Source organism: Lates calcarifer, linkage group LG1, assembly GCF_001640805.2.
Source record: "Lates calcarifer isolate ASB-BC8 linkage group LG1, TLL_Latcal_v3, whole genome shotgun sequence".
In the NCBI taxonomy this organism is placed as follows: Eukaryota; Metazoa; Chordata; class Actinopteri; family Centropomidae; genus Lates; species Lates calcarifer.
Genome location: NC_066833.1, coordinates 16352732 through 16377539, shown reverse-complemented (window position 1 = coordinate 16377539; position 24808 = coordinate 16352732). Strand labels below are relative to the sequence as shown.

Sequence of the window (24808 nt, the reverse complement as noted above, 5' to 3'; positions counted from 1 at the left end):
ATATTTAAAACAAGGGGAGACAGGACAGAACAGCTAAAAACATCCAAGAAACATTTTATTCTTCTTGATTCTTGTTGTTGAAGCCCTCATTATTCCTTGGAACTATTTAGTTTGCATACTGGAACATTCTCAACTATGTGCTCTGGCCGGAAAGAAGAGGTTTCATGGCCCTTTTCTTTGGGATGTCACATGGACTAAGCCCCCCTCTTGCGATCACCTAGAAAGGATAAATATAATTTGCTAGCTAAAACAAACGGGCAAGCTTAGGGCTTATAAAGTTAGACTTCCTGAGTTGGACAACTCAGAAACCCACAGAAAAACATTTTGATAGTATTGCAAATAAGTTTTTTGTTTCTCCATAAGAAAATACACAATTATGTAAGCAAACATTTATTGTACTGTCACAGACTGAAGCAGAAAATCCATAAACACATATACATTGAATTAACTCCATAAATAAATGATATGACAAGATCATTGACTCTACTTATAATTCACACTGTACGCACACAGCTGAATAAATTTTAGCATTTAAGTTTTGTGAACCATTTTCACAATGGATCCAGTAACATGACCTGATAGCACATACCTGTGGCTCAGTATCTGTGAATAGCATTTCATCAGAGAGCAGAAAGACAGATTGTCTAGACAGTCCACACACACCTCTACAGAGTCTTCTCCTGAATTAGTTTTTGAAATGCCATAGCAGATGTGGCACAGAGAAGATAGAGGTGGGAGACACCAGACACCTATTGACACATGTACTACTGGTTTCCACTTTGGCACCTCAGGGCTTTGAAAGCAGCCTGCTGGTAGAGGAATGTCAAAACACGCACAGTCAATAACAAGAACTCATCAAGCTCACGCTGATGGTGGAATGCTGGAAGTCAAACACAGTGAGGAAGCCCTGGGAGGCTCTGATAACATGGCTCCCTCACAAGGCCCTGAAGGCTATCTCATCACTGCGGTACCTTCCTCAGCTCCACATGTGTTCTCAATAAGCAGGGCTTTCCCACAGGCACGAGTTGGCCCGGGCTGAGCTGAGCTTGGAACTATTACTGGGACAGTGACAGGGCTTTGAAAGGAGGCTCGAATGACAGAGTGGTAACCTACACATGCCAACATGCTAGTGTTTTCTCTTGTCGCAGGCTCAGAGCTGGGTGGATTTGGAGGGACTTCAACAAAACAACAGTTACACTGTGGAGCTGCAGGCTGTCACATACTGGGGACAGGTGCGACTGAAGAGCTCCAAGGCTTCTCTCCACTTCAGCACCTCCCAAAATAATGAATCAGGTAAACACTGGTGCTAATATTTTATTGTAAATTTAGCTATCAAACTTGTTTTTAACAATGTTTTTAGGCGCCCTAGCAGCACAGCTCTAGGGATGGCAGTGACAGTCAGTTTGTTTACTTATTTGGTCCAGGCCAGCATCTTCAAAAATGTCTCTATGCCCAAAACTTTGGTTAATGAACAAATACCTGCAAGATAGTGAATGTAGTGCAAAGCAATGCATCAAAACAGCTATATAAACACAACAACCCTAACCCTAAGGTCCCTTTGTCACCACGTGACATATAAATCTGGGGAACACTGGCATGTTAGCATTGTCATTGTGAGTGTGCTGACATGCTGACACACAGAGCCACATGCAAAACTGTAAACGCTTAGTGTTGTTGCACTATATATGTATGCCATCTGGTGAATACGTTTAGCCAAAGCACCTCAGTGTTGATTGAGGCTCCACTCAGAGACCAACGCAGCCAAGGATATGTGGCAGCCAAGCATGCATAGTAGGCACAGGCAGGAGTTACATGCAGGGTCATGCATTTCCTGACCAAACACAAACCTGGATGGAGCTGCAGATTTGTCATTGCAGATCTATATGGAATTGGCTGAACCAACCTTGCAGATTCCAGTTTTCTTTGTTTTTCTTCAGAGTTCAATTTTGCCAAATTACAGGGTCTGCATTCAAACAATCATCATGAGAGTTACAAAAAAAAGCAGGAATTACAGAGGTACACTGACAACACATCTGCATTCATCCAGAGCTTCTGCTTGTTTAGGAAGCACAGACCAAGCCTCAGTGCTACGACTGTGTACATTTTAAGCATGTGTGGCTCTAGAGGGAATTGAACCTCTAACCTTGGCAGTGTTAGCACTGTGTGTACCCATCAAATTACACCAGATCTATGCATAAAGAACGTGTTGTAACTGCAGTGGTTTCACAAAGAAATAATTGTGTGTTTTTGTTACCATGCTGAAGAGTTTGCCACAACACAGTCACTGCTGTGTCTTAGCTACAGCCGCAAACATTTCTCCTTTCTCTTCCCAGCAAAATCGGTGCTCAAGTCAAAGAAGGAGGAGATATCCCCTCTTGGTTCGACCCTGGCCAAACGCCCCTCTGGCCCTCTAGAGGTCGGCACGCCCTTCTACCAGGATGGCCAGCTGCAGGTCCGTGTCTACTGGAAGAACCGGGGAGGTATGCACGATACTGTATTGATTTATAGCTTTGTTAGAATTAAATTAGCACCCCATTATGCCCATCAATCAATATGACTCACGTACACCAAAGTAAACCACCATAATAAAGTGTTATGACTGACTCTAAGTTACTCAAACAATGGAAGATTCCATTTATAAATGTGGTATCAGATGGTGTAAATGAAATAGATGAAACAATGTATCTTTGTGAGCTGGGTAATGTGAGGGCTGGGCAAATTGGCGTAAACCCGCACATGGCCTGGTAGAGCGGAGCCACCGTTCAGTAAAGAACAATAAACACACAGAGGCGGAGCCGTGCGATGCGATTTATTGACAGCTGTATTTAATAGATCCTCGCCCTTACATTAGCGCTGAAGCAGCCCATTTTGTTTTACAAGACCTGATGTCATAGGGAACAGAAACAGCCGTGGGTTTCAGCACCACAAGGGGTTAAAGCCTATAGGAATGCCTGTCCCAGCGGTGTCCATTCCCCCAAACCTTCTGTTAATACCAGAGTGGAAATATGGAAACCTTGAAAGCCATGCTCTCAGGGTAACCTGTCAAGTCCCATTCACTGGTCTATGTTATGTTACTAATATATGTCATCGCCCAAGCCAAACTCCACATCTTAGAGTCAAGAATGCAAACCCTGGCTGAAGGAGAGGCCTGGTGAGACACCAACTGCTGAATCAGAGTGAGAGAGAGTGAGGGGGGAAGATAGAGCTGGCCCAGAGCTGTTTGCAAAGTTGGCCTGGACTCAGAGAGCTGAGTGATGCTGACGGGGATCAAGCATGGCTGGGGAATCACAGTGTTGCAGAGCGGAGTTAATCCTGGTCCAGCTTCTTTTTCTGTCTCTTGTTTGCAGCACTGGTCTGCAGTGTGTGTGTCACTGCCACTCATTAGTCTGAGGGATGACCCTGGCTTTGACTCTGACAACCTGCGTTCCACTACTGTAAACATACAGACATACAGATGGCCTGGAGAGTTGGAGTCTCTGGACATCTGGTTTGTGTGACAGAGGAAAGGGACAGGTTAACTGAACCATGATTAAACCCACACTCATTGTCTCTGTGATCCAAAGCAGCCTGACCTCTGGGCTGTTTCCAGCAGACGAAAGAGAACCTTACTGTACACCAGCTCAGATAATATATCACTGTCTGCCCAAAACCCAGACAATAGACAGCAGTCCGGCGGTGGCGGCACTTCTGAGGCTCGCTTCCAGTCATGATTTATCGAACACGGCTGAGGTTCTGTTCTCTACCTGATTTCCATGTCCCATTTCTTGTTTTACATACCACTTCCCCTCTCTGTCAGACTCGGCTAAGCATATCTTGTTTATTTTTTCCCGATTTCCCGGTTCCCTGTAATTCCTCTCTTCTGCTTCCAAAGAGCTCAGGGGCTCCAAATGCCAGATCCGTGTGTAAGCCTTCAAAGGACCCCTTTTATCTCCCCACTACAACCCAAGCCCCCGCCGAGGGGCGAACATAGCATAACTCAATTATTAATCGGAGAAGTATTTCACATATTCAAGCGACACAGTTGAATGAATAATAAATCTAGCAACATAAGATGAGGGTGATGGGCAGATAAACAGCACTGATGAGCTTATGAGGAGCTGCTGAACAGTAATGAAGCGAATGTTGCTGCTGTAGTCTGCAGCTGAGAGAGAGAGAGTTAGTGTGTCCCGGAATGACCAGCGCTGCTACTCCACTGATGAGGATACAAATCCTTAAAGTTGAAGCAGAAAAGTTTGGTTTGGGATATGAGACTTCAGTTTAGGAAACAGGGGTAAATCATGTTGATAAGCTAATACAAAGATAAAGAAGGAAGCGCTTTCAAGTCCCTTTTTATTTTCAGAGACATAAGTTATCGTGATCATCAATAATGGAAACGGTGATATCAGATCTCAGATAGGGAGTGTTGTAATCTGTGAGATAGCCATCAGTTAATAATTTCAGTCTGTCAGATTGTCTTTTGATATCATATTAATGTTCAGTTGGTGCAGTGGTGGAACGTAACCAAGTATCCATCCATCCATCCATCCATTATCTATACTACTTGTCCTTAAGGGTCACAGGGGAGGCTGGGCGATAGGCGGGGTACACCCTGGACAGATTGGCAGTCCATCACAGGACCAACATAGAACCATTCACATTCACACCTACAATTTAGTGTCACCAATTAACCTGTATGTCTTCGGACTGTGGGAGGAAGCTGGAGTAGCTGAAGAGAACCCATGCAGGCACAGGGAGAACATGCAAACTCCACACAGAAAAGCCTGGGCAAACCAGGGCTCAAACCCAGAACCCTCTTGCTGTGAATGACGGTGCCATCCACTGCATCATCGTGCCGCCCACGTAACCAAGTACATTTACTCAAATACTGTACAGCGGTGCGGTTTTAAGGTATTTAAATGCAATCCTTTGGGGATAGAGCCTTCAGTGTGGCAGATCCCACTCTCTGGAACTCTCTGCCAATGGAGATTTGCCATGCTACATCTTTGGTCACTTTAAGGTCTTCTCTGAAAAGTGGCTTATTCACCCAGGCCTTTTGCAGTTAGTCTTATTTTGTTTTGCTTTGGACATTGCCTTCGTAAAGCGTCCTTGGGTCTCGTGAAGGGCACTATATAAATTTAAGATATTATTATTATTTTATACTTTAACCTCACTTCATTCCAGAGGGAGAACTGCAACTTTTTACCCCTTTACATTTCTTTGATCACTGCAGTGTTCATTTAGCATCACAATGCACATTGTCGAAAGATTTACATGTGTGCGTGTACTCGAACACTGGGTGCAATTTGTGTTTCTGAAGGACACTTGTGGGGGAGAAGCTTGGGGATCAAACAACCAATTTGATTTTTTTGCTATTTCAACTGAACTGCTGTCACTTTGCAGGATAAGTTTTCACATACCAAACCTGTAATGACATTGCAAATTCCATGCATTGTTATAAAATTCAACTATCCTCCTCATTTCAGATCCCACAGTGAGTCGCTACCATGTTCAGTGGATGCCAGAGTACTGCAGCCATAATGAGACCAGGGGACCAGAGAAATCTGTCACGCAGGTTAGTCTCACAAAGACTTAGTTGCTAGTTTCACACCTTCCAACTGGAGATTGGATCACAGAGTGCACAGAGCTATGACTTGATCAGCAGCTCTGTGCTATGCAAAGCACGAGGCTAAGCTTTTGTCTGATGCTTAGAAAGGACAGCTCCTCTAAAGAAAACAACTCCACAGAGTGAGCCTTAAGCCCTGGTGCCCTGGATTGGCACTGGGCAAATTACTGGCTGTTGTTTTGAATGTTATGAGTCAGTCGTGTGGTCAGGCATGTGGTGTGTTGGCCAATAAAATGCATTTAGTTAAAAAATGTTTCCCGGAATGGGGGATCATTCACCTCTGACGGCTCCAGCCATGTTTCTGCATGAAGCTTTTCTTTAGGGTGCAGTAGGGCCTGTGTAGCAGTTAGAAGAGGGTTGGGGTGGGGGTAGGGGGTTAAATGCTTGGGCTCTGGCTGATACAGGATGGCAGAGACCTGGTAATCAACACATTCTTTGAGTAGCAGTGCTCTGGTTGCTAGGATATATATCCATTTTCTATAGATCAGTGGGAAGGATTCCAGGCCTGTGCTTTTATGTGAGCGCAGCGCCTCATTCACTTTTAATCAAAGCTGTTTCATATCAGAGAGAATATACACACATTCTTTCTCAAGGGACTGCCTCATAATGTAGAACCCCTTTATTACACATGCAAGATCTAAATCCACTAGTCAGCGTGATTTTTTTGTTTCCTGAAAAGAGATGAGAAAGGCGTTTTTTGGGGTAGGATCAATAGATAATTAAAGTTTGAAGTGGGTGTAAAGTGTAAGACTGCTGCACAGAATTCATTAACATGGATTTACAGGCCATTCTCTTTTCAAATTACACATGGATCCACTTTAGTTACTGCTTCTTAATTAAGTTCATCTTTGTTTTTGCATTTTGAAGCTATAAAAATCATTTATATTGCAGTTTGAATAGGAGAATAGTGGTCTAACCCCTGCCGTGTGAGTGTTCAAAGTGGTCCTGTAATGTGGGGCATGTTCCTGTGGCCTGAGTGGGAATGTGATCTGCTCCGGCACAGTGTATTTAATTATCTCTGAAGCTCCATGGGACCTGACCTGGGTGACATGTCAAAGTCATCAGGGCTCAATAATGTGTTTCTTGGCTCAGGAGAACTACATCAACCTCCCGGGCCTGCTGTTCTCCTGCAAGTACAAAGTCACTGTTCACATGCTGAAGTCCAAGAGACGCTCCAAGGACGAGAGCACCACCTTCCTCACCCCATCCTGTGCTACCATCCGGAGTAAGACTCACAAACATATCCCCTGCCCAGGAGAGGGAGGTGAGTGTTCAGTGGTTTGACACATAAAGGGCATTGTAAAATTGATCCTTGTTAGTGTCAGTGTCAGACACTGTAGCATGTTTTAATCATGATGATGGACAAAATTAATACACTGTTAAAAAATAGTTAAAATTTTTGGGAAATATCCAAGAGTTAGATGAGAAGATAGATACCTCTCTCGTATCTTAATGTTAATGGGGAAACATTTAGACTGGTTCTGTTTAAAGATAACAACATCGGCCTACCAGCACCTCTAAAACAAACTAGTTGTATCTCGTTTGTCATCTAATTCTTTGCAAAGAGGCTAATAAGCATATTTTCCAAAATGCCAAACTGTTACTCTAATATTACAGATCTGACTAACACCACCTATCTCGTAACAGCACCAGGACTTCCAAAGGTTTTGGCTAAGCCCGAGAACCTGACCGCTTCCTTTTCCATTAACGAGGGGAACATCACTGGCAACTTCCTGTGGCGTGTGTCCAGAGTGGCTCCCCATCAGCGAATCACAGGCTTCCAGGTCACTTGGGCTGAAATCACCACAGAGAGCCGGCAAAACAGCCTACCCAACAGCATCATCTCCCAGTCCCAGATCCTTCCTCCAGTGAGTCTATCTTCACTAAAACGTGAATGATTTCTATTTTAACTCCCCTAAAAGCCATAAAATAAAGACTGTTATCAAATGCTGCAGATTGAATATGTTTCCACACACCACAGGGACCATGCTCTGTCATATATAATCGGAATAGTGTCCCTTGCAGGGGGAAAGTATGTTCTATCTTCAGCATTTCATTTCTCAGCATCTGTCAAAGGTGAGGGCGATTTAGGGATAACATTGTTTTGGCCTCTTTGCATGAATCTTGTGATAAGCTGCGGTGTGTAGACAGACACAGGGGTAGATCTGAGGAAGTGTTGTGTCCTGCTGGAAGTTCTCCTCCTCTACATTTTCATCTGCTTTCACGTCTTCCTCTTTCATCCTCCGTGAGAGCTCTGAAAAAGCCGCTCTTTGACATAATCTGCTCCATCAACAACACGTTCCGCCTATCTGCACCTCCCAGCCTCTGGAGCATGTCTATAAATAAAACCACCCACCGCACACTTTATCAAGCTGGCAGCAAAGAAGAGAGACAGCAAGCCTTATGAAAACAAAGTCTTTGTTTTTGTCTGTGGCTTGTGCAAAGACAGCTATGCATACTCCCCCTGGTCTACAGCCCATTCAAATCCATGTCCTGTCAAATTCAAAGGCACATTCTGTTGTATTTCAACTGATTGCTGCTCTGCTCACTCACCCGGCAGGACCATAACTTGCTCGTAGTGTCCAACCTGCGACCATCCACCTACTACAGACTGGAGGTGCAGGTCATAACAACTGGTGGAGAAGGTCCTGCCACTGTCAAGACCTTCCAGACCCCAAACATATTACCAGTCATTCAACACCGTAAGTATTGTCACTGCCAGTTGTTGCTATATCAAACAACTTAAGGAATTTATGAGGTGTATCTTGATTAGCTCCTTTTAAATAAAAATCTTCCCATTTTTTTGGTGTTACATCATGTCCACTAATGTGAAGTTAGTGTTCAGTGCTAACAGCATAATATAGATCTTAAATTTATTCATAAAGCATGTTTAACATGTTTATTCACTTTCTTTGCCAAGAGTTTGATGAGAAGATCAATACCACTCTCACATCTGAGCTGTAAATATAAGGTTAAGGGTTAGTTAGCGTAGCTTAGCATAAAAACTGGAATCAAAGGGAAATGGCTAGCTTGGATCCGTCCAACAGTAACAAAATCTACTGACCAGCACCCCAAAGCTCACTAATTAACACATTGCCTGGAAACTGCTCAGAGCCAAGAAATAGTCCGGCTCATAACTCCCCATAAAATGGCAGAATGGCAGAAGCCAAAATGCTCCATAGAGCCATTCGCCATATCAACTTTATAAGGTGATAATATGTCAGTGTTAACAGCTTGCTCCTGTTCCACACAAGTTGCCAAAAACTCAGCAGTTTTAAGTAAAGATGCTGTGTTTCTGCCACATTATTTTATGTGTTGCAGCGTAATTTGTCCAGGAAAAGATACAGTTGATACTGGGTGTTTAGCTCAGCAAAAGGAAAGGCTATAAAAAGGTGTTCATGACCCAGGTAACAGGTCAAACACTCCTATGTATCAGTAACAGCAAGTAGCAAGAAAACAAAGAAGGGATGGAAAGGTTTTCAATTATTAAGAAGATGTGAGTCTTCTAAGTGGTATCTGACATTTCTCTGACAATGTGCATTTTTTAGGACCCAGACTCCGGCAGCATCACTCTCATCACCAGAAGCCGTCGGTAGAGAGACACTGAGTTTCAAGTCGAGGCAGACCCCAAAGGGAGATGTACCAGTGGCTCTCTGCTCCAGTCTGTCGGGGAAGGAATGTGTGGAACCAAACAGAAAGCACCGGACAGCACACCAGACCATGAACTGACCCCCCTGCTTGTGAAATATGGGTCCATCTTCTCCAGGCTCCACAACACATCAGCTTTCCTTCTCAACCCCTTTCTCTCGACTGACACATAGCACCAGACGGGTTGGTCTGTACAGTGAAATCATAGGGAAGTTATGAAAATCCAGGTAAAGGTAAGATCCAGGAAACCCCTAAAATTGTTGCGATCCAGCTGTCATTGTAGGCAGCAAAAAGATATTAGCCATTTCAATTGGATTTGATCAGTTCATTAACGACAAGCTATTAGTACACAGTTTAAGGAAACACAATTACCTTGGCAACTTGATTGAAGATGGTTGAACATGGATGGTACAAAATGCCAGACATGTAAAACAGTTGTTTATTCATGAAGAAAGAAAAGTAGAAATTCAATCTATTTATTTTGTGTTACCCTTTAAAGAGGCGCTTAGGCATACAGTCAGTACTGATGGATAATGTAACTAAAGTCATTGTTGTCTAACCCAGAATATTTCACGTAGTATGTTGCATGTAGTACATTTGATTTGAACTGTAAATGAATTACTTGCTTCAAATTGAAAGCTTGTAATGGTTTTGCATGACAACCGTTAGCATTCTGTTGGCATGAAATAATGTCTGTGTTACCTCTTTTCAATATGTTAGCAATATTTCATTAACAGATTAACAAAGAATTATATTGGGAGTAATATGTAATGTTTATTAATGAAATTATAACTTGTATGGAAATGATGAATTGTACATGTTCTTGGCTGTAGAAATATTTGTCGTGGCACAGTCAGTGAATGTCTATATTTATTTATGTGTGTATTACAAAGTTTGGTTTGGATGTGTGTGAATGTGTATGTTTTGTGTGTTTTAGTCTCAAATTTTTGAACCGGCAAAAAATCTTGTAAAGACATTTTGTAAAAATGGAATTGTAAATACAGTCTTATGTTACATGTTATTTTTCCATGGTAGAAACTGTACAAACTGCTAAGTAATAAAATAATCCTTAACCAGTTCCCTTTGCTGTTTGTTTAATTGAAGCCACTGCTAGCAGTAAATAGACATGCCTCTCCTCCCAGTGCTATTTGGCAGATACTGTTGCTTATTTTGGCTGTAAGATCCACCATGGCAGACTCTGTGTACAGCATATTCACTGATCGGCCCAGGAGCCTCAGACATGCACCCTGCAAGTCCAAATAAACAGGTCATCTAGCTCAACAGCCTGAGTGAGTTTACCATTGCTGAGGTCGGGCACCCCTCAACATAATGCTCTGCTTCTCACAGCACTTACGTGTTTGAAAAGCATTAAATCCCTCCTCTGCTCAGCAGCCTTTCACCCTCGTAAAATGAAAAGTGGAAATGTTTATAAGAAAATAAAGCTAAGAGTGACACTGTGAGACTTAAGCCTACAGTACAGATGTGTGGAGTGTGTAATATTTGTGTTTAGAAGCTCAAGCTGAGTTACTTGTGTGCGTCGAATGAAAGCCTCCTCTAGCACATATATAATAATCATGAGAGCAGTGCATGCCAAACAGTGTTTAATAATGCATAATTTATCATGTGTATCCAGGCAAGTTGCCATGCATTACATTCTTCTTAATAGTAGTTTCAGTAAGAAAGAGGCTTATTTACACCAGGGATATATAATGTGTGGTTCTTGTCTTCCTTTTGCAGATGCTTTTATCTAATGTGACTTACAGGACATGCAGTCAACCTCCATAGGAACAAGAGGTGTTGTCTTGCACTCTACTATTGAAAATCTGCATCTTCACCAGTTTGTGATTCACTCATATAGTATTTACACCCAAGCATCTGCTATGATTATGCTTGACATTTGTTTTATTGTAATGGCAATGTGCAGGGAATCCATCAGTGAGTGCATTTCATTTTTTATTCTTTCACCAAGCTGTTCATTAGGAACACCTGCTTATTCATGCAATCATCCAGTCAGCCAATCACATGGCAGTACTGCAATGCATAAAATCATGCAGATCAAGAGCCTCAGTTAATGTTCAAACATCACAAAGAGGAAACGTATGATAAATCTGGATTTCTGCTGGGGAATGCAGATGGTAGGATCAGAATTTGTTGTTAATGGCATGAAAATATCCATACGTCAGAGACTTCTGCAGTTACTAGACCTGAATCCAACAGAACACCTTCAGGATGAGGTAGAAAGAGAGATTGGTAGTAATGAATGTGCAGCTGACAAATCTGCAAATCTTATGTGATGCAGTCATCTCAACATGGAGCCGAATCTCATAGGACATCTTGTGGAATCCATGCCACGAAGAACTAAGATTGTTCTGAGAGCAAGTGGAGGCCTTACCCAGTACTAGTGCAGTGCTCCTAAGTGCTCGGCCAGCGTATGTCTGTGACGTTGCTGTCCACATGTTTCGATTTTAGAAGTCTGTACTTGTCACCATTTTCCACAGCGAGCAACAAATTATTCTGAGACCTTGTTTTCACACACTCAGCCTCTTCAGTCAGTCAGTGCATCACCACTCACTTCTCAGGGATGTTGTTTATGTACAGTTCTATTATGTCACAGGAGATTAGTTCCTTTTGGTCTGTGCACACTAATCCTTCACTCTTTTCTAGGAGCCGGGCCAGTGTTTAGCCAAGGCTCCTTTCTGTGTGAGCCAGCCCAACCCCTCTCCCTTTCAGCTTGTCACAGTCCCTCTCTACACACACCAAATACCATGGCCCTCAAGTGTGAAAACCTCAAAACAAAAGGGCCTCCAGCCTCCTTTGAGGCATGTTGCAAGACGTCCAAGTCTCAGAGGACATAAAAGAAAGGAAAAAATGCAACAACTAAATAATAGGCCAGTCGTCAGTACAAAAGCTTTGTCTCTGATGGTACAAGGCCAGTGAGGGCTTATTCACTTTGCACGACATTACATCCCTATTGTGAAAGTCAGGCAGGGGGATATTGCTTTCAAATTTAAACACATATTTCTGAAAACAATATTATTCATTTGGCTCTTTCAGTAATCCCACTCAGTTAAATGTTTACCCGTCTTCTGGTTGACATTAGCCCCTATTTTATTAGAGCTGAGAATAACACAGTGAGCCCTTTCAGCAGAGCACAACAAAGATAGGCTGTCTCTCCCACACATTTCCTCTGACCTCTTTGCACTCCGTTCTGCAGATTAACACTGCAATGAGCCATGCATCACTATTTATCAAATGTAAGCCACTTTTATGGGTTATCTTACAATAGTTGACTGAACAACTGTAACATTACCCCTGAAAGGATGGGTGGAATTTAAGTTCCGATGATAGGCTCAATCCTAGCTTGACTTTGAAGTATGAGGCGAAAAATAAAATGGATGGACTCTACTTTCCCTTTTCAGATGACACCGATCGTAACCTGAACGATTCGAAAAAAAAAAACTCAAAATTTTACTCTCATGTGAGTTTCAGGTCAGTGAGATCATCGAGCAGAGCCTTCAGATTACTACCACATGGACTGTGTCCATTTGCGCTGGTACTCCTTCAATATGATGAGATGGAATATATTGTCTGTGAGATTGATGAAAAATAACCAGAGTGTTTCCCCTCCTCCATTAGGGAAGCCAATGTTGCTTTAATGCTGTGGTATGGTGAGAAATCTGACCTTGCCCTGGGCAGTGGCATGTTTCTGGTTAGGCTCTGGTGAGTGGGACCAGGCAGGGGACACATGAAAGGATCTCTCTGTCAGGCCGCAAAGATGTTCAGTCTAAGTCTAATGAGGACCAGAACACATGGACAGACCTGAGAACATGCATGCCACACATTATACAACCACTAGAGCTACAACACTGTTGACAGGCATGGTATTCTTCTCCTGTTCTTTAAAGGTTGACCAAGTGAGAAGTTTGATAAGCTCATGTGTGTGCTTAGATTAAAATCAGTACTCCACCAGGACACTTAAGTCAAAACTCTGACACATTGAAAGACAGACAGATAATGCGTTTGGTATTTTTTCCTGCCTTTCATTTCAGCAACAATTTCCTTTGCTTATGTGGCTCCATAGGGAACTTGATTTCCTAGATTCCACCTGGAAAAGGTTTCTTTAGTGTATATCTTAGATGAAATGAATGATGATGTTCCATATTGGGTTGTACAGGGTGCAAGTCAGCTGCTTTGATATTAATCAAGTTGCCAGTTTATCAGGTACACCTGTACAATCAGTGCAATAGCTCTACAGTAACTCCAATCTCTTTCTGTTCATTTTTGCTAAGAGGTGTGATTCAGCTCTATAGTAATTTTGAGGCAGTTGTGGTGGAGATATATTGGATTCCATAATGAGATGTTTTTCTAATACATAGTGTGTGGCAAACATATTGAAAACTAAAAGTTCAGAAGTATAATCAGCACAATGTACTTATCAAAAGTTAAAGTGCTAGTAGTGCCGAATGACCCGTGTCAGAGTGATATATTATTATATTATGTAATATCATGGATTATTATTGCATTAATATGTAAGCAGCATTTTAATGTTGTAGCTGGTTGAAGTGGCACTAATTCTAAACACCTATACTACCCTATCTATCTTTGTACTGTGTTTTTAAACATAAAAAGCACAATATTTTCCCCTGGAAGATGGTGGAGTAGTGTAAAGTGGCATAAAATGGAAATACAGATAGAATACATACAGTATACTACAGTACAATACAACGCCACTAACTACAGCATAAAAATGATGCTGTTGAATCAACACCTCTCTAACACAGTCTTAACAAATACGAAAATAAGCCTCACAAAGAGATGATTCATATCATAGCTATAATTGGATGGTACAGCTTTACAAACTAATGTGGTAGTTCATAATGTATAACCATAGTCAGGATAGTTAATGATGACCCTCCAGCAAAACTCCTACTGCTCCTCAAAATCAATTAACCTCATTAAAAAATCAGTATGAAACATCTCCCATACATTTTCCCTCATCCTGCATTAAAACACACTTTCTTTGATGGACTTCTTTGGAGTTTGGGTCAAAGGTAAGCAAAAGGTCCGGCATGTTTGTGTTTACAGAGAAAACGTCACCAGAAGAGTCATTATCCAGATCCCTCTTTCCAAACCAAACATCCTTCTCCACAGGCATACAAAGTGAGGAGATCAGGCAGGAAAGGACCATCCAGCTGGGTAATAGCTGCATATAATCCCCTTTGATTAGTGTTAATCCCCTTAATGCTCCTTCCTGAGAATAAACACATGTTGACCCAAGTGACCCACTCCTAATTAATGAAGTTAGGAAGTTTGGGATGCATCTATCATCTATTCATTGTGGTCAATCCTGGTGTTATGGGAGCTTGTTTTGAGGCAAAGTTTGCCTGCTACAATTCATGGGCAATAACTCAAAATACAATAGCTGACATTTTTAATTTGGCTGGTGTCATCTTTCCACAACACAATGCACCCCCAGGCATGACTAGCGATGAGGAGCAACTTTCCGTCTTGTGTTCTTTCCTCCTGTGAAGTCTGTCCGCAGGGTCGGTAGCCGGGCCTCAGAGGCGAGGCAAAGTTCACAGGTCAGCGTGTACCCAGGAGGATGGACGGCAGTGTGAGAGCAGGGCCCAGGCTCAGGGACAAGGGAAGGGTCAGGGGTTGAGTTCAGATGGAATCCACACAGAGGATGTTGAAATAGATATTGTCGGGGGAGAGCAGAGCTTCCTCCACTTTTCCTGCCGGCCTGCCCGCTAAAGACTCCTCATGGCTGGCGCAGGATCATCACAAACACATCTCTAACTTTAAGCACTAATTCAAAGGTGTTAATAAGATGATACATCTGGAATACAGGACAACTGTTACAGTAAAAGAGGAACTGATGAAAGGTGTAATTTGATGTGTCAACACCATGCTCCAGCGTCTCTGCTTCCGCTCCAGCGTCTCTGCTTCCCTCTCTGAATCTCGAAATAAACACGCATGACTGAAAAAAGAACAGAAGGGAATGTATTCTGAGGGCTGTTCACAGAGTAAAATGATCATATTTTGCTCTTTTTTTTTTTACAATAAACAAACAAACAATTCTTAGATAAGCTCACACACAGAGATTTCTCTGAGGAAAACCTGCCCTGTCTCCTTCTTGTTTGCTCCAGATTGGCAAAGATTATTTTTTAAACAGTCAGGCTATATGTCTGTGTGCTGTGTTCTCTCACCACAATGAAAGACTGTTATGGATAAACATCTGGTTTGTTAAAATAATTAATGTACCTGCTTGTTTAAATATGGTAAGATGGCATCTGAGGTCATTATTGCTCACAGTACAAGCACTGGGACATTTTTCAAAATTTCTGTTAAATCCATTTGTTGTTCTGAGAAAATCAAAATGAGGCATGAGCTGAAAAGGAAGCATGAAATTGATTACTCTGTAAAAGAACAGCTTATATCTGCAATCACTGGCCACAGAATCAAAAGCTTTTACATCCCTCTTCCAAAAACATGGAGCAGCAGTTGTCTCCACAAATAAATTAGCACCAGTATAATACGATTTTTTTGTTTTTATTTTGTATGAATACGTTGATCTAAGTACATTACAAACAAAGCCAGCACATGGCTTGCAAACCACTATGTTTATATAATAAATATGCGGTATTTCATCTTGTGTGTGTGTGTGTGTGTGTGTGTGTGTGTTCCAAGGCTAAGAGCTCATTTCCACCCCTGATGATCACAGGCACCATTGATTGTGATGCTGACGAGCAGGCTAGTTCTGCCCGTGGCGTACAAAGGAATCTGGACATGTTTAAAGCTCTAACTTTCATGTGTTTTTTTGTGCTGGTATGAAGTTGAATGCTGATGTTGCGGGGCACCTGGTTCTCATTAAGAAAACATGATGTCAAACAGAGGGCCTTCGCTGGTCAAAGTCAGCTGCCCTCACTCTCTGGTCGGCGGTCGGTGTCACTGAGAGCTGTTAGAAATGGTGGACGTGATACTTTGGCTTTGGTCAGTAATGTCTCCCATAAAAAGAGAGAAAGAGAAGAAAACTTTGAATGATGGTTCAGCATGTTAATGTCAAAGAAATCATGCAACGTCAATTTTGTAAGTATTCATTTTCTAGTAAAGCATATATACTTATATATATATATATATATATATATACCTTTATCAATTGTTAATAAATAACTTATTCATGTTTAATTAATTCCTTATATGTCAGTGATAAACCACTTAAGAGCAAAGTTTTGGGTTGGCAGGTTATGAAGAACCCCTTTGCCTGCTATATGCTCCTCAATAATGTGCTTTGACTTTAACCAGTTCTTTAATTCTACTTCTAATCAACTTGTGTAGTGGAATAACCCTTTATTACTCTATTAATGACTCTCTCACTTTCTAATAAGCCTACTTTACAGTGTACTCATAAAGGGTGCTGGTATTTTACTCTCTAATAAACCACCATGAGTTGGCCCCATAAAAGCCCTATTAATTTATTAACCATTAATAAAGCCAATACTTACAACTTTGTATTGTATGTCTGATTGTATGCCTCATTAGAAAGCAGAACCAAAAAATACAGAGTACAAGGAACATCCAATACTTTCATGTCTTCAGTTTATAGCCTTAGTGATGGCTGACCATTTCCTGTGCCTCGGCGTGCTTGGAGGCACAGCCTGGTCTTGTTTGTCTCAGAGGGTGCAGAGGACGGTGGTGCTCCCCTCATGTTGATATATCTCACAGTCACACCTCTGAGGCCTTTGACATGTCCCGTCTTACCAAAATTGCAGATTATAGAAGGGATAATAGGGATATTGTTACCAGATCGAAGTAGGTATTAACAGATCTTAGGTGCAAATACCTTGGAACAGTGTTAAACCTACACTGGATGGATCAGCAGTATAAAAGAACAGTAACATCCTGCTCATAAATCCCTTGTCTAAATGCACTGTTGCAAGTGTGCTTTTCTGAGCCTGTTTGCAACATAAACAGTTCCGTTTGTGTTGAGGTGTTGAGTGGAGCCAAGATTTAGGTGAGCTGAGGGAACCCTGTGATTCAGTGTCAGGACAGACCACTATGCCCGCGCAGCCTGTAACACATTTATGACACTCAAGAGGAGTAAAACATATGGTATACATGTTAGAACGGTTTACACGGCATGGTTAAACAAGGGATGATCTCTCTTTTTCCACGCTTTGATGCTAAGTGCCTGTTAACCACGTCCCACCTTTGGGATAAATGACATTATCAGCTACTTATCTGATACTTTTTGGGACAATCTGCTTTTCATCACTTATGACAGAATCCTAGAGAGTATTTTCTGGGCTAGGCTGTTCACTCCCCGACCCTTTATATTGATGTCTGATGATTGCAGCCACATATTTTGAGGTTTTTAATTGCTTGAAGGTTATTTACTCTACTCCAGAGACTGTCTCATCAAACATTGGCTGTCATTTGGCTGAAGCAAAGCACCTCATGAGAAATCTTTGCTGAAAAACCTCACACCAACACAATGTTCCTGTGCGATTCACATGTGCTAAAGCAAACAAACATTTTCCTCTTTTCACATCAGAAATAATTTATGACTTTCCAGCCCTCCCTCTTCTCACATCTGTGACTATACGCTGTTGCCAGACAGCTCCCTGCTCATCTCCTCTATTCTCATATTTACAGTCCTTTAAAGTAAAGCTCCAAAAACAATGAAATATTGTGCACATGTGATTGAAAACAGATTTCATAATGCAAGGTTCTCAATCTCTCAGACTTCCATTCCAGTTTTAAAATAGAGCGCATCACAGTAATTTGATTAAAACGGATTGACAGCCCGGTGAGTTACTGTCACTGTGCCAGTGGGAAAAGAGTGTTTTTGATTTCTCCTTAGGAGAATCCTTCACCTCCCCAGCAGTTCTTTTAATATAAGGGCAGAGCCTTTCATCTCCTCCTCCAAGCGAGGCTCCTAATGCGTTGCAGATTCTTTTCAGCTCTGACAATATTTTACCGTCATCTCTTAAGTGGGTTTCTGGATTGCCTTTCAATTAATCTTATGTAAAAGCAAAGTTATTACACTTTGTTTCAAACTAAGTTGAGCCAATGTTTAATAAATGGCTTATACTCATATATATGTGGACAAATAACAACAGAAATTTCTCATCATAGTGCTAATAGGTTATATATCAAGCTCTGATCACACTAATACACTACAGATTTAACATAATTTCCCTAGAAATAACTGTATTTTTCAGTATTGTGGAGACATCCAATTCTCAAGTGATCTGTACCAATTTTGTGCACCTGGCAAAGAAATCCACTGGTCGCATCAACACATGACAATTTGGGAAATATGCTTTCTGGCTTTCTTGTTGTGAGTTAAATCAAAGGACTGAAGCTACTCTCATATTTATCTGTTGCAGATAATGGGAGCTGGTTGACTGGCCAAGAAATAGCCCCACACATAACCTCCATTAAAACCACAATACTTGTGGTTTGGCTTCTGTGCCAATTCCAGAAACAAAATATAAAATGTGAATTAGTGAGGTTAAAGGTGCTGTTTCCTGTCCTGTTTCCAGTCTTGATGCTAAACTAAGCTAACCATCTCCTGACTCTGGCTTCATATTTAACTGACACACACTATGTGGTACTGATCTTCTCATCTAACTCTCAGCAAAAAAGCAAATACATGTACTTCTCAAAATGTCAAACTTTCCCTTTAATCAGAGCACTGTGTTTAATTAACACAGCAGTTCTCTGGCCATTCATCTCTTTGCTGTGTTTCTGTAAATTCTCTATGGTTTTCTTCTGCTCATAAGGCTAAATCAGCCATTTTGCTGCAGGGCACAACATGCTGGTCTTTGATTAGTATGACCAAATCAAGAACAGGAAGCCACAATATGTAAAGATAATACAAAAAGCAAACATTATATTAACTAACCACTGTAGTGGTCGCTGTAAAATCCCTCTCTTAGTCCTCTGGCCTCGCTGCACGATCTGTCTTTCATAGACGACCAGTGCTGATTGCCAAGAATAGCACTCTGGCTGATGTGTCTGGCTCTTGTTAGCAGAGGATAGGTTTGTGTCAAGCACAGCTTCTCTGCAGGCTGATCTGTGGCTGTTGTTGTGGTTAAAAAAGATTGTGGGGCTGTTGTGTGCGTTCACTCACTGACAGAGATGTCAGGGCTGCTACATGACACACCTTTAATCAACTGATCCCATGCCAGCGTGACTCATCTTTTTCTCATGGCGACGGCCAAACAGAACATCTTTGAACAGGTGTCCAAAGCTGTTGTTTTCCTTTCTCTTCACTCCCTTTTTCATCTCTCTCTTTTCTTTTTTTTTTTTACATTACTGTTTGTGTATCTGATCCTATCTCTCAGTCCTCCTCTCCCACTCTCACACACACACCCACACACACACGCTCACTCATGCTTTCCCTAGCATTTTATATAAAAGAAACACTGTTAGCCTCTGGCATTTATCAAGGATGAAATGTGTTCAGAGAGAGAAAGTGCCTTTGAATTTGAGCCTATTCAAAATACTTTATGAGAAAATACAGAATTGAGTTAAAATTTCATACTGGATACATGTTTTTTTCACAAGAAAAGGGGATAATATTTCTTTAGTGTGATTACTCTGCTGTATGCTGATCCTCTTCAATGGGCTAAAACTTCTCATGAATTTCCTCCAAGTGCAGTGTCACTGAATAGATATCCACTGACTTTCCTCTCTTGAAGGTCTGCCAACCATTGAGGGGCTGTTTTTAATTGACTCATTGTCCACATGGTTGGAATATTCACGGGCATTGCCACGGGCAGAGTTTCCTCTCATCAGAAGCTGCTGTTGGTTGAACATCTCAGATCTGAGGCCAGTAATTGAATAGATAGGGTTTTGATTGATGTTTAGAGGAAGTCCCTTCCCTATTTAAATATTCATGGGTCTGTAGCCTGCAGGGGTGAGACAGGAATCCAAAGCAAACCTGTGCACAACAATAGCAGCTCAGAGTTCCTGCTGTCTGCTTCTCATTACAGTAAATACACTCTCAGAGCTACCATCCCTCATGCATTCCTGCTCTCCACTCCACTGGGCTCCACCTAATGGAGATTATTTGGCCTCTGAAAACAAGCAGAGGTACATGGAATGAAAAGACAAATTTCCCATCATCTTACTGTTTTGGTAAATAAATATCACCAGAGACATGAATGAAAGAGTGTCAAGGCAAGCAGGGAAGCAAGCGGATTCATATTTCTCTGGACTTAACTGGCTGCTACACTTAATTTTCTTACAGAGCACAGATTGAAAGTGACTGTAATACTACTTCATGTGAAACTCATGCAACTCATGTTACAGGTGTTGCCTCTGGCATCATGTCTCCACTCCTAATGCACTCGTGGTATTTCAATCTCTGCAAATCCCACTTGAAATGTGTCAGTCACAACAGGCCTGTCGCCTCTGCAACACAGCTTGTCGTGGACTCCCTAGCCCGCTGTGCCAAAAATATCCAAAAACCATGAAGCATGTGCAAGAAAGAAGCATTATGCATGATTTGGTCTGCGGCTTGGAACAAGTCCCCGCTATGATAATACGCGAAGGAATGCCTTTAAACTTCACGTCAAGTGGCTTTAACCAATTGATTTACCCTGCATTTGCATGTGATGACATCAAAAACATTAACAGCTGCTTGAAAACTAAATGTAAACTAAGACAGATAAAGTAGTCTCCTTAAAAGAAGAGAGGAATGATCAGACAGTCACGTCCAACAGGTGTCCTTCAAAATAAGACTGCTGGTTCAAGGTGCATCATTAGCGAACACCTTATCTTTTCATCCCGAGAACAGCAAGTAGAAATTACCAGAGGTAAAATAACAAACTTTATCCCAGCGCTTAAGAACAACCATAGTGACAAGATGAATCATTAGAGGTGGTGAGAGCTGCCAACAAACCAAGAATGCACGCTTTTCCAAGGAAACATCTCCTGACTGGAGTAAGAAGGATGCCTTCATTAGTGTCATAAAATTCCAGCACAATGTCAGGTATGAAATCCTGGATGCCTTCGGTATTTTAATTGCTTGTATGACCCGGGCCTCTTATTGACTGTCAGCTTACAGCAGTGTGAAAATCAACCACCAAGAGAAGAAGGAGGGGGAAAAAAGCCTGTTGGAAATAAATTCACCCACTTATAAGCCAACAAACACAGACACAATCTGGGTTGGAGTGAGAGCAGCCCTCCTTGGGAAAACAAAGGGCCATGAATTGTCTGCAAAAGTATTTTCTGCATGGAATATCTCCTTTCTTTCCACAAACACATTTTCAATAGAGGATTTAATTAAGAGAGTGTGAGAGTTTGTTTGAGGAGTACTGGGAAGCAGCACAATAACAAAAGCTCTGTTATGGAGCCAGAGAGTCAAACAGCACGCTGCTGAATACACAGCTCACATTTCTGTCGTCTAACTTTTTTTTTTTTTTGCCATCATGTGTAATTTGTCTACACATTTTAATTTATGAGGTCTGTAGGTATGAAGCCAGCACATTCCTTGCTAATGTTGATGCAAAGGGATAATGCTTGGCCATGGGAAATAAAGCTCCCTAAGTTATGTTTTTATTGGTTGTTGGGTTGTGCAGACTTTGCGGGAGAATGGGGTTTTTTGAAAATGAGAAATTATTAAGTAATATGCACATATATACGTTATATAATGTTATTTTCTGTGTCTAGTAGTCGCTCATAGGACAAGTACGCTCAGTGAAATATGTCAGTCGATTCCCAGCAGTGCCTTTGAAGTGACAGACAAAGTGGAGTGAAGCATAATATCCCCAGGGTCCCATTTAGTATTTGGGGAAAATAAACATTTGCCAAGCCCAATCTTGTGTGACTGTTTCTGTACGTATAGGTCTGGGAAAAGAGCCAGTAGCATTTGTACAATATAATTAAAGTGATAGGTATTCAGAGATGAGTTGGTCTTTGAGGAGTAGTGATGATTTCATTATTCAGTCTTGTTGACTCCAGTGAGGACAAATCTCATAACAGCAACTGTAAAGCCTATCCTACAGAGAGAAATGTAGACACACACAGAGTGTAATAAACACACAGCTACTTTAAACAAATTAAATGTTTTTCACACTACTGTGATTGTTTTTCTTCAGTTTTATGAATGAAAAAGAGAGAACCATTCTCAAATTCAAAGGAGAGGTTATTGGTATATTAACAATGTTGCTCTAAAATTAAGTTGAATTTGAGAAAACAATCACCACAAGGTCCATTTAATAGCTGAGATTGCAACCATATCACATTATCTTCATCGGCAGATAGCAAGCAATTTCCTTTTTGAACCATATGAATATTATCTGAATGAGAGGTGTGCATGTGGACATCTAATCACAAACAATGCTGTGCAAAAAGATATGACGTCTTCCCTGTGTTGGGTGGGAAACACTGAGACAAATTGATTTTATCACTAAATGATAATAGCTGATAAAAGCTAGTCGAGCCTTGAGAATTGACTCATCAAAGCTTATCTGTGCCTTTCTAATGACAAACTTGCTTCTTGGCATCCATTCAGACGTCTCCTCCAAGAAAAGGAAAATAAAAATCTTTCTTATGACTGAGCATATTTTTTTTTTATCCCTTTCCAAAGCCCACACTTCAACCACTCATAATATCCCTGCTAAATGTTCTGATTTATTACATCTTCAAATTTCACAATCTGGGGACAAATTGGTCCCCTCAAAAATGCATGAACATGGCTGAGAAGCCCCATATTAGATGGAAATGCATTCCTGATGTTGCAACATGAGAGAATGCGGGCATGGTCGTGTCACTGTGGATTAAAGCAGATGCCATGTTTTACGACCTGCAATACTGTTACTAATTTGGGGACACTTGATATGGTGCATTTCATTGGAGGGAGACACAAACACAGAAACCCACAGTGCTGTTTCTCCCAGCCCAGTCGCTGAGCTCAAGGTGACAGAGACACATGGCCCACAGGGTGGTTGGGATAAGCATCTCTTCTAACAAGAGGAACAAAAGCATTGTGAGGCGGAACAAGCCGTCATGCCAAAACACTCATAAAGAGGCATGAACTGGCAAGTCCTCGATCTCCACATCTTGAGAAATAATCACTCCCTTCTGGATGTGTTTATGAGGGCAGAGGGGCCTGTGCAATGACGCCTGTACAATATACTGAGGAAGAAGCATACAGTGCAGCTGATCTGAGCCTTGGACTCTCGCAAACAAAAAGGGCACGCCTGAATCAACATTGTGCTTTCGTCATTTATAAACAACAGGCGTGTTTTCTGCTGCGAATCCATCACAGAGATCGAGATGCTTGAAATTCAACAGCACTGAGCGCAGAATTGATTCAGCCAGTCACTGAAAAGATTACACTTCTGTCTGTGACTACACAAAAAACCCATCACTACGTTGTTTCATTTTACAGCTATAGCTTTGTAATCATAGGTGTTCTCCACATGTGCTTTGGATCAAATCATAAAAGCCAGGCATACATTAATTTTCACAAGAAAATCATTTATCCTTGTGAAAGCTTATATAAGGTTTGCAGTAAAAAAGAATATTTATCCCTTGGCACAGAGTTATTGTAAGGTCCAAGAAAAAAGAGAGGAGAGTTGAGTCCAGCTCCTCTGTGACTACAACACCATCCAGTGAAAAAGCTCTTTCTGATTCAAATGAATGGAGCCAGGGTCGGGGCCAGTGAGTCTGGACACTGCGCAGCATGCACTCACCTCTCAAAGCAGCATTGAACACACATTTTTGTGAGAGACCAGGGACAGGGTTTAGAGAGGTTGGGGGGTGGGGGGGTCGTCACATGGGCTCATGGGTTTTAAAGAAGGGGGGCACATTTGTAAAATGAGTAAGTTAAGTGAGTGTTCAGGTTTCAATACAAAGCCCTGGTTCTTTGCAATGATAACCTGCATATTTAGTTGTTTATGTCAAATTAAGTGACTTGGTTTTAGATGCTTGAAGATGTTTCACCTCTCATCAAATAGGCTTCTTCAGTCCGGACTGTCAGAACTGAATCAGTATAGAGTATCTCCAACCAAGTCCAGTTGCCTGTGATTCAACCTCTGTAGCTCTCTGGTCATTTTACCTATCCTTTTAATTGTTTTACATCTAATTGCAACCAGATTCTGAGGGGCCCCGGCCACCCAAGGCCACCCCTCTGGCACCACCCCTGTGAGAGACAGCACAACAACACCATAGGATGTTAAGAAGAAAACCACAATCTATTGACTTTACATTGGAATTATGTGGAGGCAAATTTTCAAAGCATGACATGTTGTAAGACAAGAAAGAGTCTGAAAAATGCTTCAGTGGGTATGAGGTATGTCATGCAAGCAGTAGACTGTTTACAAGTTACCACAGGATTAGGCTGGGGTGGATTTATGCCCGAGTGGAGGTTCAAATAATTCCATGTCAAATCCAGGGATATGTATATTTTGTCCACCCATTCTAAAGGAGTCCTTTCAAGCTGATGGATATAGTGAGAGCACATGACATGCAGAGGATTTGCTATTCCCTTTCATGATTACTGTGGCATTGTTTCTGTCTAAGCTTTGTGAGCCTCTGAGG

General features: G+C 41.6%; 1 protein-coding gene across 1 annotated transcript in view; it reads left to right on the top strand.

Moving 5' to 3' along the window:
* Nucleotides 1-10328, top strand: part of LOC108901607 (anosmin-1) — a 38615-nt gene extending 28287 nt beyond the window's left edge. The window contains exons 8-14 of the mRNA XM_018703153.2: nucleotides 1149-1293; nucleotides 2334-2480; nucleotides 5463-5551; nucleotides 6695-6866; nucleotides 7250-7470; nucleotides 8163-8304; nucleotides 9151-10328. Of these exons, the coding sequence (XP_018558669.1) occupies nucleotides 1149-1293; nucleotides 2334-2480; nucleotides 5463-5551; nucleotides 6695-6866; nucleotides 7250-7470; nucleotides 8163-8304; nucleotides 9151-9209 (975 nt within the window). The 3' untranslated portion in view covers nucleotides 9210-10328. The remainder of the gene's footprint in view (nucleotides 1-1148; nucleotides 1294-2333; nucleotides 2481-5462; nucleotides 5552-6694; nucleotides 6867-7249; nucleotides 7471-8162; nucleotides 8305-9150) is intronic.
* Nucleotides 10329-24808: the final 14480 nt, after the last annotated feature.